The sequence below is a fragment of the Streptopelia decaocto genome (assembly GCF_964273445.1).
Source record: "Streptopelia decaocto genome assembly, chromosome: Z".
NCBI lineage: Eukaryota > Metazoa > Chordata > Aves > Columbiformes > Columbidae > Streptopelia > Streptopelia decaocto.
The window spans coordinates 63,810,680-63,825,720 of NC_138657.1; the positions used below are offsets into that span (position 1 = coordinate 63,810,680).

Here is a 15,041-nt window from a genome sequence, read left to right on the forward strand (position 1 = left end):
AGTGACGTTGCGCAGTATGGCGGCCTCGGAGTTGGAGCGCAAGCGGCGGGAGCCCGAGGCAGCGGCGGACGAGGGGGATGAGGAGGAACGCTGGGTCGGACCGCTCCCGGGGGAGGCCGCGCAAGCGAAGAAGAGGAGAGGTAACGGGAGGAGCGGAGCCTTCGGTTGCCTGCTCTTTCTCTGCGGGCGCTACCCCGGGCCCGGTCTGGAGCGCTGGGGTCGCTGCTCGGCCGCAGGCCCCGCCAGGAGCGCGGCCCCCACCACGAGGTGGGGGCGCCGGGCAGCTGGGTCGCCCTCGGGCGGTTCCCCGTGCCCCAGGACGGGCGGGCGGGCGGAGCTCTTTGCCTGAAGCAGCGGCTCGTACGTAGAACGGCCGGGCTGTGGAGGGACCTCTTGGGTGCAGAATTACAGGTCATGGACGCCCTATTTCTGCTTAATCTGGGAGATGCCCTCAGGCAAAGAGGCCCTGCTTGGTAGTGCCGGCAGCGCTGAGACCCTGAGACCGTGCTGCCCACAAATGTGGAACGAAATGGCTTCTAGGGCTCTGCCCTAAGGTGGAGGAGCCTCTAGGTTGTGTTTTGATACATGATGTGTGCGGCAACTCACAGCTCTCTGAGCATCGGTTGTAAAGTAAATGCAGGTTTAAAGACGTTCAACAGATGCAAACCTGCTGGTTCAGTAACAAATACCGTTGCACAGGTGTCAACAGTTAGGATGTAAACATTGGAGACAAAAGTAGAAAATCAGATTATTTTAGTTGGACTAGTTAAACAGTGAAATAGGTAGGTGCTAGCACTTAGAATTTAAGCTGCAATACTTGTGTGGCACCTCAAATCTCTTAACAACAGTGTCAGGAATATGTTTGGTTTTGGAAGAAAATCAGGTGCAGATAATCTGCTTTCTGGCAGTAACTTAAAAATTGTGATACTGAATTTTTTCTTATTACATTCAGACAGCTAAGGTAATAGTTACTTTAAACGGGGCATCTGTGTGTCTTAAAATGGAGTTTGAGTGGCTCCAATTTATCAGTCTGAGTAGAAAGCCACAGCAGAATTCCCTTTTATTATCTTTGCAGAAAATATTAGTGTATTCTTGACTACAATGGGAGTAAGCTATTCAAGGGAGAAGAGAAGCCAGATGTACCTTTATGAAAAATAATTTCCTGATTTTTTTTTATTCTGTTTAGTCCTTGAATTTGAACACGTTTATCTTGAAAATCTACCATGTGCTTCGATGTATGAACGCAGTTACATGCACAGAGATGTCATTACACATGTAGCATGTACTAAGTAAGTGTCTTCTTTTTTTTTTCACCATATCTCGTTGTCAGAGATGTATTTTTGTATATGCTAGAAAGTTTTCATTGTAGAACTTCAGTAATGGGAAGACTGAGTCTAGAAGTGTTATTCTAATTAAAAAAACTCAAACAAAACTAAGTGCAAAGAAAAGGGCTTACTGTGAAGATAACTGTTGTTTAAATAGAATGAAAGAAAGTCTTACTATACTTATCGGAGTGGGCAGTATATACAGGAATATGAGCAACTGACTGCATCTGAACAAAATGTGATTCAGCAGAACTGCTCAGATTTAGGAGATAGCTTTCTTCTCTTTTTTATGTGTATATGCACACACGTACATTAGTAAATAGCGCCTATTGTGAAAGCAAAACTAAAATAGAAGTAAAATTTATGTAGTCAAGTGAGATAGTATTATATATTTATTCAATTCAGGCCGTTGGCTTTTTGTAAATTAATCCAGAGTGCACGGAAATACTTGTTTACTTTTCCAGGAGTCGTAGTACCCATTCAGACAGATTGTCACAGTAATTTGTTTAAAGGTAATTCTTTACACAGCACTAAGGATAGTGAAAATTACTGCCTCGGAGCGGTGTGAAAGTCTATAATATGTGTAACTTTTTGTTTCTTTGTTTCTTGTTTTTCTTTTGTAATTGTAGGACAGATTTTATCATAACAGCCAGTCATGATGGGCATGTAAAATTCTGGAAAAAAATAGAAGAAGGGATTGAGTTTGTTAAACACTTCCGGAGTCACCTGGGTGAGAAGTTGCTTTTTTTTTTTTTCTATAAAGGACCTCACTGTTTCTTCACCCTTGCTCTTAAGCATTTGAATAGAGAGTACAAATAAAGTGAAGAGGGATTCTGGGATTAATTTACTGCAGTTAGGGATTACATGATGCCTGCCTGTCTTTCTTTATTCCCCTGCCCTGTTACATTTTGTTCTGGAACTGCAGGAGGGTTAGGGTGAAAATAAAATACGTGGGACGCCTCCTGCACAGATCCTCTACATCCTTTGCATTACTTTGTGCCCATCCTGTGGGGAGAATGTCAAGGACATTAAAAAGCTGTCTATTTAAAAATAAGTGAACAATGTGCATAACAGCATTCATAAAATTCAGAGAAGTTAAGAAAATGGTACTCTAAGTAGTTATCTTAATCCCTGATGTTCTCCCTACCTCCTGCAGTGTCTAAAAAAATTGTAATTTTCATCTTGTATTATTACAACTGTAGAGTAAATTCTGCATCATTGTCATGACTATCAGCTGAATTCCAATTAACAATTAATAATTTTAACTCAATTTTCAAAGTTGGTAGGTACACATAGCTCTTCCGTATTATGCTAAGCGTTAAACAGGCTGGACGGAAAATGGCCTTCTCATTGCTATTAGAAGTGATCACATGCCTCCTGGGGAAAAATACAGTTTGAGATGCAGACTGTTAGAAAAATATTTAATAATATATAGTAGAAGTACTGTTTCTTCTTAGACTTTGAAAAGATGTTATGGTGGGCTCTCAATCTTAACTATCAGCTTTTCATTATATACAGAAATAAAATGTGAGAACAAAGACTACCAAGCAAAAATAGATATTGTGGAGTAATTTTGAGTATCATGTGTGCTAATAGCAGGACTGTAATAGTCTGTAGAGTTCTGCTTTTTCTCTCTTGAGAGGTGCAAGCTGAAGAGCACATTTTTTTAACATATCTTGATATTGTTCTAGATTTATTTAAATGAACATTTTAAATGAAAATAATTGACATTATAATCTTTCATTTAAGTATATGGTAAGTAGTTCAGTATAATGTACCTGATTGTGACCAGTGATAGGATACAAACTGTTGTTTTGTGAGTTTTTTGGCGTTTTTTGTTATGAAAGTCAGATAGGTTTTTAAGTCTAAAAGGTGAAGAAACAGCTGAGAAACAGGTTTAAACCTCTTTACGTTTTTCCTGTGGAATATTGAAATGAAGGATGTCCCTTTCTTGTGTCCTAATAGTATGTTAACTTTTTTTAATAGGTGTTATTGAGAGTATTGCTGTTAGTTCAGAGGGGGCATTATTCTGTTCAGTTGGAGATGACAAAGCAATGAAAGTGTTTGATGTAGTCAACTTTGATATGATCAACATGCTGAAACTTGGGTAAGTTACATAGTTCTTGAAAATGTTTGTTTGGGATTATAAATGGGGGTTATTTTGCTAAGAGGTAAATCAATAATTTGTGTGTTTTGAGGTTTTTTTTCCCCCCAGTCAGATGAAGCTGAGTAAATGGCATTATCTGAAGTGCATCCAGTGGCTGTGGTCTGCCTGACTGAATAGAAAAATTTATGACTATATGCCCAGTATGTGAATGTAGTAGGTCTGTGCCTTCCCTCAGTGTAAAATATTATGCACAAAGATGTGGTGTTTCTCAAAATACTTAGCTAGACATTTTTTTTTCTCTTGTTTGGAACTGAATGTAAGAATCATAGCCAACTAATATTTCCAGTAAAGAAGGAATTTGGCCTATATGTGTTGTCTTATTTGTTGTCATAGGGATAGAAATTTCCTCCTTCTGTTATAAAGAATGTTGTTTTTCTTAGTCTTGCTGTTGTAGGATTTCTGTAGTTATACAGTATGTAGCTAAAGAATGTGGGAGAAATGGGAATGCATGTTATTTGAATTATAACAATACTAGAGGAAAACAAGCCCCACGCTGTTGCAAGGGTGAGTTTGGAGGATTGGAGGTTCAATGAATGCTGTACCAAGAGTAGTAGAGGTACTGATGTTTCCACAAGCCTTTTAGAACTGGAAAACTGATTCCTCATAGTCCGCTATTTGTTGTTTAGTTCTGAAACTGAGTAGAAGCATAAGTTCAAAAAAAAAAAAGAGCTTTTCAGATACCTATATAAAAGCTTATGTGACGTGCTTTGCTGGTTACAGTTTTAGTATCCTCTTCCAGATAATGTATTTAACCTATAGGAATTTATTCCCTCTTGGCTGTCTGCTGTGGAAAAATTCTAGTTAACCTTACTATTTTGTTTTAACTGGTCTTTTCGACTTAGCAGCCCTGTATTGTCACTACGAAAGTGGTAAAATTGTAGTATGAAAAAGATTTAATAATATTAAGAAAAATTGAATTTGATGTTACAATAGAAGATGTATTTTCTGTTTGAGAATTCAGAGAAAACTGAGGTAGAATTTAAATCTATTTTGCTTCAGGAATACCCTGAAGATGCTACCTGTAACATTTTTCTTTACTATGTTTCCTGGTTTATCTTTAAATAAATCTTTTTCAGCCTCAGTAATCAAGACTTTCCTCTCCCCATAAATTGAGTTTTTCCTGTAGTGAACTCTTTAATGGAGAACAGCATACAGCTGTAATATAAGCATTGTCCTAAACAGTCCTTTAAAGCTTTGTGGTTGTGGCTCGATCTTCTGCCTTACTGTTTATTGAGCAGATGGTCTCTGACCTGCCTGAGATTTTTGCATGGCTGTTTGCTCAGGCTTGCAGTTGTTGATGTAGCATCCTAAGTTCCATGTGATCTTTTCAGCTCTTGTAATCTTGCGTTGCTTGCTTTGACAGGTATATGCCAGTATATAGCAGGGTTGATTAGCGTTGTCTCAAATACTTCATATCCTTTCAGTTCTAACTAATCCATATAGTGTGGTGATTGGCAAATCGCCATGCCTTATGCTTCCATCAATGATCTGGAGAAGGATGGCTATTTCTGCAGAAACTTTGGATAATGATGTGTGTAGATCAATGGGACATCATGTTTGTTATTTATGTATTTATTTGATCCTATTCTCTCTAGTGAATCTGAGACAAGCTTCTGGTTGTGTTTCTCTTTATGAGAATCTTTACCAGACAAGCATCGAAAATCCAAATAATTAGTGTCTTGTCATTTGTTAATCTTCAGTATCTGTTAGTTTGATTTCTGAAAGGATACTATAAAAGAGTTTCCTGTGGAGACTGCCATTGGAGTGGTTTCCCCAGTGAAGTGGTGGATTCATCAACACTGGGCACTTTTAAGATTCAGCTCAACAGGGTGCTGGGCCATCTTGTCTAGATTGTGGTTTTGCCAAGAAAGGTTGGACCAGCTGATCTTTGAGGACCCTCCCAACCTGGTATTCTAGGATTTTATGATTTCTTTGTGGTCTGACATTTAGTTCCTGAGTTCTGGTTCTCAAAATCTTTGGTTACAGACTTTTTTAAAAAACTGCCATAATTTATGTTATTGTCCATATCTCTGGCTTGTTTTACCTGTAGAGTATGGTTTTGGTAGTAGCAAATGGGTTCCTTCTTAAATGCATTCAGAACACTTATTGAATATAGGATGATTGTCTTGATTTTACTTAGATTTTTCTTTTTTTTTGCAAGACTTAGCTAAACTTTTCTGTAACTACATGGCAAAGGTGCAGTTTTCTTCATTTCCACTGAAGCATTAATCATGTAACATATGGAAGAGAAATGCTATTGAATTGCAGAAGTTGAATAGGAATCGTTAATGCCACTGGTGTGATTTAGCTGGATTTCCACCCTTATTCTTTTATAGCTGCCTTCTACCTTTGCTTTCTATCAGACCCTCTTTATAAAACAATATGGGAGCAACAGAAATTGGCCAAGCCATCCACTGAATTGTGTTGCTTGGAAAAGCTTGGTTATAACCCTGAATTTTGGCAAGACAGATATTAGTAAGACTAGTAAATGAAGTTCAAAATTTGCTTCTGATATTTGATTTCAAGTTCATAGCATGACTCAATCCTTATCTAAGTAACATCAGTCCTTTTTTTTTTTTTTTTGTCCTTCCACTCTGTTGCAGCTACCACCCTGGCCAATGTGAATGGGTATATTGCCCTGGAGATGCCATATCTTCTGTTGCCACATCTGAGAAGAGCACAGGAAAAATATTCATATATGATGGACGAGGGAATAACCAGCCACTTCATGTTTTTGATAAACTCCACACGTCCTCTCTTACTCAGATACGATTGAACCCTGTCTACAAAGTAGTAGTGTCTGCTGACAAATCTGGAATGATCGAGTACTGGACTGGAACTTCTCATGAATATAAATTTCCCAAGAACGTGAATTGGGAGTATAAAACAGATACTGATCTGTATGAATTTGCTAAATGCAAGGCTTACCCATCCAGTATAAGTTTTTCACCTGATGGCAAGAAAATGGCGACTCTTGGGTCTGACAGAAAAGTTAGAATTTTCCGTTTTTTGACAGGGAAGCTCATGAGAGTCTTTGATGAATCTCTGAGTGTAAGTATGGTCTTGCTTATCTTTTTATGAGGTGTTTTCTCTACGTATTTGAATTTCTTTACCAGCACATTCACCTAAGTTATCATTTTTTTCTAAAGTTGAGCCTCGTTGCTGTATTTTTCTTGCAGAAAATTTTTCTTTGTTCCCTTCCTTGCCTCTTGTATAGCTTTGCCACAAAATTAATTACCAATTTATGTTAGTTATGCGGTGAAACAGAGATGTCACTTTTCATTTGTGTTTTTGTACTGCTAGATTTCTTTTTACTAGGAAGCAATTCTGCAAAATGTCCATTTAAAATAACATAATGATAGCGAATTATACTTGTCATCTTTTAAGAAATTTGTTAGATGGCTACATACTTTTCTGTCTTTGCTTAAGGCTAGTACTACAACATGCCTATTGGTTCATTAAAATAAAGGGAGTATTTGTATTTATTTTAATTCTTCAGTTAAGTTTGTGTAGAGTAATCTCATTTGAATTCTGAATTTTCTAAGCATGTGGATCAGTGTTTTGCTGCATCAATGATGTAAAATATGTTTATATAAAAATGGGGTTTTTTTTCTGTTTTTCTGTAGATGTTTACTGAACTTCAGCAGATGAGACAGCAACTACCAGACATGGAGTTTGGCCGACGTATGGCAGTTGAACGTGAGCTGGAGAAAGTGGATGCAGTAAGATTAATCAATATTATTTTTGATGAAACTGGACACTTCGTTCTCTATGGAACAATGTTGGGCATTAAGGTCATAAATGTAGAGACTAACAGGTACGTTCCAGTGACACACTTTGAGATAAATATTCTTATTTCAAAGCCTATATTCAGAGAAGTTTATAGTATATTTAAAACTTGGTATGGCTGTGGGGGTCTCTAATCTTATTTTGTTGTTATTTGGGAGCCTTACATTAGACTGTAGATAAGATAATGCTGTGATTCATAATGAGTTGTTGCAGTTTAAAGCTTCGTAAAACAATGAGAAAATATGGCAAGCATATTTGTATTAAAAAGGTGTAATCTCTGGCTAATTGTGTGTGATAACATAAACGTGGATCATGCAATCGGGTTTTTATTGCATATGGAGGCTGACTAGTAAATCACATAGCAAGTTTGAATAGAGAAGCATCGTAAAAAAAAAACTAGTTATTTGAGAGGGTTTTGGGAGTTTTGTTTTGGGTCTTCCAGGCAGAAAGGAGATAATCTCTGACTGTGAGCAGCTAACAATAGTTATGCCTTTTTATATCTTGTACTTCAGGTGTATTCGTATCTTGGGAAAACAAGAAAACATCAGAGTGATGCAACTAGCTTTGTTCCAAGGAGTAGCAAAAAAACATCGTGCTGCCATCACTATAGAGATGAAGGCATCTGAAAATCCTGTTCTCCAGAATATCCAGGCAGATCCAACAGTAATCTGCACAGCTTTTAAAAAAAATAGGTTTTACATGGTGAGTGTAGTTTCTATTTAAATAACTCCATGCATGTACTGATGTTTTTTTCTATATTATTTTTACTTTTCTCCTTGCACCTTTCCAGTGCTTTTTGTCCTGAATATTTTCAAACACAACTTTCCAGAGGCGTTCCTTCATTATGTAATTAAAAAAGTTAAATTCAGAGCAGCATCAGGACTCAGTAGCATCAAGGACGTTCTGGGCAACTAGCTAAGACAAAGAGTCATCTTCCTGTTCACAATTTAGATTTTAGGTGAGATGCAGTGAATAAGCCAAACAGACAAGTAGTTCCAGAGCAGTTAGTAGTCAGTTGGGATGTGATCACCATAGTGGTTAGAGATCAGTCTGTCTGAATTTGATCATGTTTTTTGTTGGACCAAGATGGTATATTTTCTAAAGCTTTGTGTGGTTAGTGTGTAGTACGTAAGGGAATATACTACTCTGAACGATAGGACAAGTGAGGAGGAGAAGTTAGGCAAAATCTAAAACTTTACTCACTGTTAGAGAAAACATGGCTATATGCATGTAGAGAGATTAGTGATCGTCATTTGACAAGTAAGTGTACTACTCACTTAAGCAGATGCTTCTGTACTCGTATATTTATTCTATGTTTTTGCTATGAGTACTCTAAAACTACATTTCTGAGGTTTTTTCCTTGTTTTCAGTTAAGTTTGATGGTTTTCTATAGTCTTACATTAATGTGGTATTGGAATAAGAGGATTAAGTTTTCCTTTGTAGTGAAACTAAAAGTTTTATGATGAAACCTGCTGGTTTAGTCTGAATGTGACAGTACACATTGATATTCTCCACTGTTTTTTTTAAAAGAAAAGATGCTGAGCTACTGTGGGCTTTCTGTTAAAGAGAGGGAGAAGTTTAATTTAACAGTTATAAAAAAGTTACTTGGATTTGCACATAGCTGTACTGGAATTCGTGACTGGTAATGCACGACACTGAAATGCAAGAACAGACTGTCTATGAATTCTCTTCCTATATTTTAAATCTATTAGTGTTTCACAGTTTGAATAATCATATTGACACCAGTGTGTAAGATAAGGAGAGGGGGAAAGAGAAAAACCTAACAGCCTTCTGTTCTTTTGTTCTTAGTTTACTAAACGTGAACCAGAAGATACAAAGAGTGCAGATTCTGACAGAGATGTATTTAATGAGAAACCTTCTAAAGAAGAGGTCATGGCAGCTACTCAAGCAGAAGGTCCCAAAAGAGTTTCAGACAGTGCCATCATCCACACAAGCATGGGAGATATTCATGTCAAGCTTTTTCCTGTTGAGTATGTATTTAGTAGTTTTTTTTTCTGTTCTTTAGTTTTTACTTTCTTCTACACTTTATGGTAGCAGTGTTCAAGACTTGTATTTAAAGTTAGGAATAGTTCTCTTCTTCCCCTTTTTCTACTGTCTATTTTTCCCAACAGTTTCTTAATACATCAAGCTAGGACTGTGACTCTTTACAAACACAAATAAAATAGGGCAAAATAGATATAAGGAACAGTTGTGGGCACAAGTCTGTTTTTTATTATTATTTTATTATTTTTAAAAAATTATTTTTACTTTTACTTAATTACAGGTTCAGGGAGGTTATTCCTTTCTTAGCTTTTATTCTTTCTCTAAACAGCGTATGTGAATAGGTTGCGTGATTCTGTGTATGCTACATATTATTGTAAGTCAGTGCTGTTCGATTCTGTCATGAAAGAGAATGATGATGTTGACAGTAGGACTGTGGAAGCCAGAGAAATAGTGCAGTTTGCAACTTCCAAATGTGGCCATTGTACTACATTTGATGTTATTGCAGCTCCTTCAAGTGCAACATGAAGTTTGTACCAGCATATAATATTAGTGCTGTGTATATCCAAAACCAGACATATAATTGGAAGAGTTTTATGCATAACAGTTGCTAAAGTTATTGTGTCAGAATCTCTTCTTTGTGATGCTAATATATGCAAACATTTTATTATGAAACAGATCTGTTTATTATTATATATCTTAATATCGCTATACATTTGAACTTAAACGGTGTAAGTGTAGTCCATGCTTCTCTGAACACAAGTTCCCGTTGTATCATAAACATAGGTAAGGCAATACAACTTCAGTTCTACCCTGTAGGGCTGCCAGTTTTTCACCAGTGTCTCCTTGCATCAGGCCCTAGTTTCTGGAATTTTAGCACATTGGTTGAAGTAATGGTACAGCCCTTATTAGTAAGTGACAGGCCAAGCTACATGTTATCTGACTTTTTTTTTTTTTTAATTCTCATGTCAGTGTGTCACTAAGTTTGCAGGGATAGTATTGCTAGGTGCTTCACTGCAGTGTTTTGTATGCAGTTTTCAATTAAATACATTGTTGTCAGGCTTGGTTATTGTTAGGTTTGTCCTTTTTTGTTCTAGTATTTCCAGCCAGCTTAGCTTTGAATTTAAATTTTTTTTGAAGATGAATGTGATTAAAAAATTAAAGAAGAGCATATAGGATGTGGCATTGTATGGCCTTTAAATCTTTGGCCATGTGCTCATGGAATCAAGTTGTGAATGACTGTGTACTGCTCAGACTATAATCTTGTCTGTTCCATTACTTAGTCCACTGGCACTTTCTTTCTGACTCAGTTTAGAATATCACTAAGCCCAAGCTAATGTTCCTTGTCACCGCTGAACTCTACAGCTGTGGACTCCACTTGGCTGTTTTCTCATTTGCTGGGAAAATGTGTGTTACTGCATAAACGTGTCAATGTAGATCTACTCTGGCTACTGATCAGTTATCTAAAACTAGTGAAGGAGCTATTGCAAAGAATTTTCACCCTGGTAGCAAATCTCTCAGAAGTAAAAAATCAAGTCACAGAAGTGGAAGGTTGGTTGGTTGTTTTTTCCTCTTTTTATTCCATCAGAAGTAATATTTTGCCTCTTCACCCTGCTTCCAAACAATGTTTGTGAGTAGTTTCAGAGGAGGATAACTGACTCTGCTGAATGCAAGTTCTGTAACGTTGTATTTTTAGATGTTACTTGTTGTTTGCAAGACTGGACTCCTTACATATACAACTGAATAGAATTGTAGCAGTAAAGGAGTGAACAACTCTCTGCTTATGCAGCATACACTCCTTAATTGATTTTGTAAACCAACAGTTTAAGTAGAAGGCTGGAGAAGGAACATCTAAAGAGTGGTGCCTTGGACTAGGCTTTGAGGAAATATATTTGGTTCCTGACTCATGGTCTAACCCTGGCTGGCAACTAAGCACCACACAGCCACTCACTTGCTCCCCCTCTGTGGGATGGGAGACTCAGAAGAGTAAAAATGAGAAAACTCATGGGTTGAGATAAAGGCAGTTTAACAGGCAAAGCAAAAGCCGCACACAAAGCAAAGCAAAACAAGGGATTCATTCACACTTCCCCTGGGTGTTCAGCAGGACAGCAGGGCTCCATCACATGTAGTGGTGACTTGGAAAGACAAATGCCATCCCTGAGAATGTTCCCCCATTCCTTCTTTTTCCGCCAGCTTTCATTACTGAGCTTGACATCATTTGGTATGGAATATCCCTGGCATTAGTTGGGGTCAGCTGTCCCAGCTATGTCCCCTCTCAACCCCTTGTGCACCTCAGCCTCCTCGCTGGTGGGTGGGGTGCGAAGTAGAAAAGGCCTTCACGCTGTGTGAGCACTGCTCAGCAATAGCTAAAATACTGTGGCGTTATCAACATTGCTGCTGCCTTTCTGTGTAACTGTGCAACTCTCAAGGTTTTTTTGTTTTTATCTCTGGCTTTGAGGAGGTGGGGATTTTTTTCTTTTTTTCCTTACTTGTTGAAAGCTCTTTCTACAGTGTGCTGAAACACTGCTCATTACAACAGGATCTTGATCTCAGCTGAAATGTTTACAGCCTTGCCACCATACAATTAAGTATTTATTGTAGCTTGTGTTTTCTGCTACACAATTTTAGGTGCCCCAAAACAGTGGAAAACTTCTGTGTGCACAGCAGAAATGGTTATTACAATGGACACATATTTCACCGTATCATCAAGGTAACATGTACAGAACTATTTTTTTTTGTTGTTTTAGATAATGTAGCTTTGTGGTTGGTCCTCTTTGTTAATCCTTTCCTTTCCCTTTTGCACAAGGAATTTTCGTAATGGCTTCAGAATTCTCTGTAAAGTCTGAACAACTCTGAGGCTTTTAACAGCTTTATAATTTACTTGAAGTTGTTTAATAGTTGTTCTGGAACTGACAAAGTGGAAGAAATCTGAAACTGAGAGAAAGATCGATTCAGCAATCCTGCTTGAACTAAGACTTCATTTTATGTCAGAAGGCATTTCTTTGAAGCTGCCTTATTTCTCTTGCACCAGAGTCAAGTTGATAGAGCCTAAGTGGTTGCAGGAGGTACAGATAATCAGGTTTCTGTCCCTCACTAGTAGGAACCATGAGTAAGCTTGTTTCTTCACAGGTACTCCATTATCACTTAAATGGTGTGGATAAGAGCTTCTTTTAACACATTTTGTTGAAATGTTTGAAGAAATGCCACCTGGTATAACACGTTTTTGCTTATTTATTCTATGTGATGACATAATAAAACTTAATTTCTGTGCAGGGTTTCATGATTCAGACTGGTGACCCAACTGGTACAGGAATGGGCGGTGAAAGTATTTGGGGAGGAGAATTTGAAGATGAGTTTCATTCAACTTTACGACATGACAGACCATACACGCTCAGCATGGCTAACGCAGGACCAAATACCAATGGATCCCAGTTTTTTATAACAGTAGTTCCAACTGTGAGTAATATTAAAAGCTCAATTTAAGGCTTGAGATGGTAACTTAGATAGCAAAATATTGTTTTTTTCCTCTGGTGAAAAAAGGAACACAGCACTGTCTAAATAATATTTTCTTGTTATTTTGCAAATAAACACTGCACACAACTATGTATGTTGTGTAGGCTTCACTGAAACAGTCTTTGAAGAAACAGAAAAGTATTTTTGTCAGTTGTGATCAAGAGGCCTTTTGCCTTTAATTGGAGTAAGGGCAATATCAAATTCTTAGTAAATCAGATGCATTTTAATTGTGTATTACTAGAGTATTTTGTATTAATATACTGGTTTAAACATGATGGAAATTTAGCTATTGCTTAGATTGTTTGAAATTTTTGGATATGGTGCCAGGATGATTCCTTAATATTGCCTAATTATAGCTATGCAAAGAGGCCAGTGTTCAGGTTTCCTTTGATCTGTGTACCATTTCAGAGTAAAAAAAATAAACACTGCTATATGAATTTAGCAAATAAAAACCAAATCCTTAGAGGTAACACTTGTAGACACTGCATTCTTAGAGCACTTATTTCAAAATCATGTACCTTTTTTTTAGAAAGCACTCATCTGCCATAATTTTGAAGCTTACTACGTTGTATCAGTGCCTGTATTCAGGTTGTTAATTGGGCATACTGTATATTACTTTGAATTAAATAGTATTCTGGACTGGCACTTAGAAGTTCAGCTGTGAAAACACCATGAGATAGAGACAGAAACAGCATTTCTGTGAACTGAGAATACACTTGAACATAAATTATGAAATTCTACTGCATTGCTAGAACTTGACCCCTGTAGTACTTTAAGAAAAGAATTGAAAAAGTGAGTTTAAATGAATATGAACATGTATTAGCCATACTCTAATAGTTATTGACATGCTAGTATTTATATGGTGTTAAGTTTCATAGTCTGAACATACAAAATGTATCCATGCTTACTCTACATCAGTCTCTTTCTGGTTTGGTACCTAACCTAGAGGCTGCTTTCTATTTTAATAAGTTGCTTTTTCTTTTGTTTTCCCTTTTCTTCTCCTGTGCCTTCAAACAGCCATGGCTGGACAACAAGCACAGTGTGTTTGGACGGGTGACTAAAGGAATGGAAGTTGTTCAAAGAATCTCGAATGTAAAAGTCAATCCCAAAACGGACAAACCCTATGAGGATATCAGCATCATTAATATCACAGTGAAGTAAGCAAGGATTCGAAGGTTCCAGCCTTAAGCAGAAAAAACTCCACATGGTAGGACCCAAAAAGGACCTCGAAAGAACAGAAATGTTTTTCAGAAGTGCCAGGACAGAGTGTTTCAGAGGCACACTAAAATCAAATTAGGCAGATGGCAAACTCAAAGGGGATTTTATTTTTCTTTCTGACCAAAATTGTGTAACTGTTGATTAACCAATAATCAAATGTGTTCTCAATCAAAATTGCTTTAGGCTCTGACAAATATTTAGTAAACAGCAGGTTCAAGAGGAGGAGCCTCCAAGGAGCCTCAAACTTTGTGATGATTCACAATGTGCTCAACCCTGAGGTGTTTCCTTAGGTGGTGTCCCATCCTATGGGGGAAGTCCCCAGCGGCAGACCTGCTGCTTTGAGGAAGTCACCAGTGGGACTTCATTTATATTCTGGTCAAATCTGATCTGTGGTCAGTGGTCTAGAAATGTGTCTTGACTGGGGCATTTCATTGGCTAAGGGACCTGTCTGTCAACCAAGGGGCATGTGCCTGATATTGGACACCATGGTGTCTGTAAGTTTCTGGTGGTGTTGAGTGTACCTGCCACACAGAGCAATCACCAGTTTTACTATTTTTAATGTACCTGAAGTGCCCTATGTCTGTATTTCTGGTAACTTTGTATTTTTAAAATAAAAACCTCTGCTTGTTTCTTACTATGTCTACTGGTTTTCTTCCCCTGCTTCTATGCAAAACTCAATATAAAACCCCACACCCTGTCTCATTATACCATTTATAAAAGGGGATCATGGTATAGTTTGTATCTTTCTCATGTTTCATTTGCATTTTTCATAGTTAATTAAACCTTTTCATAGCATTGAAATCTTTGACAGAGGAAAAGGTCAGAAATCCTGAGAGAACTCTTCCATCATATGTACATGCATCAAACATGAGATTAAGTTATGATACTGTTTGCTATGACAAGGTATGTAATCTACCTCTGTCCTTTAAAAAAGGCTGTGTACCTTCTGTGTCAAAGAGCAATGATCAACTGTTAGGGAGTGGCTTAAAGATAAAGGACATGAATCCATGGAGCAGTTGCACGACCAG

At 37.6% G+C, this 15,041-nt stretch overlaps 1 protein-coding gene across 1 annotated transcript; it reads left to right on the forward strand.

Annotated features, from left to right (window-relative positions):
• The first annotated feature begins 7 nt into the window (after positions 1 to 7).
• PPWD1 (peptidylprolyl isomerase domain and WD repeat containing 1) lies at positions 8 to 14,655 on the forward strand. Its single transcript, XM_082074353.1, has 11 exons — positions 8 to 140; positions 1,187 to 1,289; positions 1,955 to 2,055; positions 3,312 to 3,432; positions 6,096 to 6,543; positions 7,119 to 7,309; positions 7,794 to 7,983; positions 9,091 to 9,272; positions 11,911 to 11,992; positions 12,556 to 12,738; positions 13,813 to 14,655. The coding sequence occupies exons 1-11, from the start codon at positions 17 to 19 to the stop codon at positions 13,954 to 13,956; spliced, it is 1,869 nt and encodes a 622-aa protein (XP_081930479.1). The 5' UTR covers positions 8 to 16; the 3' UTR covers positions 13,957 to 14,655.
• Positions 14,656 to 15,041: the final 386 nt, after the last annotated feature.

Coding starts and splice junctions, on each gene's coding strand:
- PPWD1 (XM_082074353.1), top strand. CDS start 17: ATGGCGGCCTCGGAGTTGGAGCGCAAGCGGCGGGAGCCCGAGGCAGCG. Junction 141..1,186: donor GCAAGCGAAGAAGAGGAGAG/GTAACGGGAGGA, acceptor TATTCTGTTTAG/TCCTTGAATTTGAACACGTT. Junction 7,310..7,793: donor ATAAATGTAGAGACTAACAG/GTACGTTCCAGT, acceptor CTTGTACTTCAG/GTGTATTCGTATCTTGGGAA.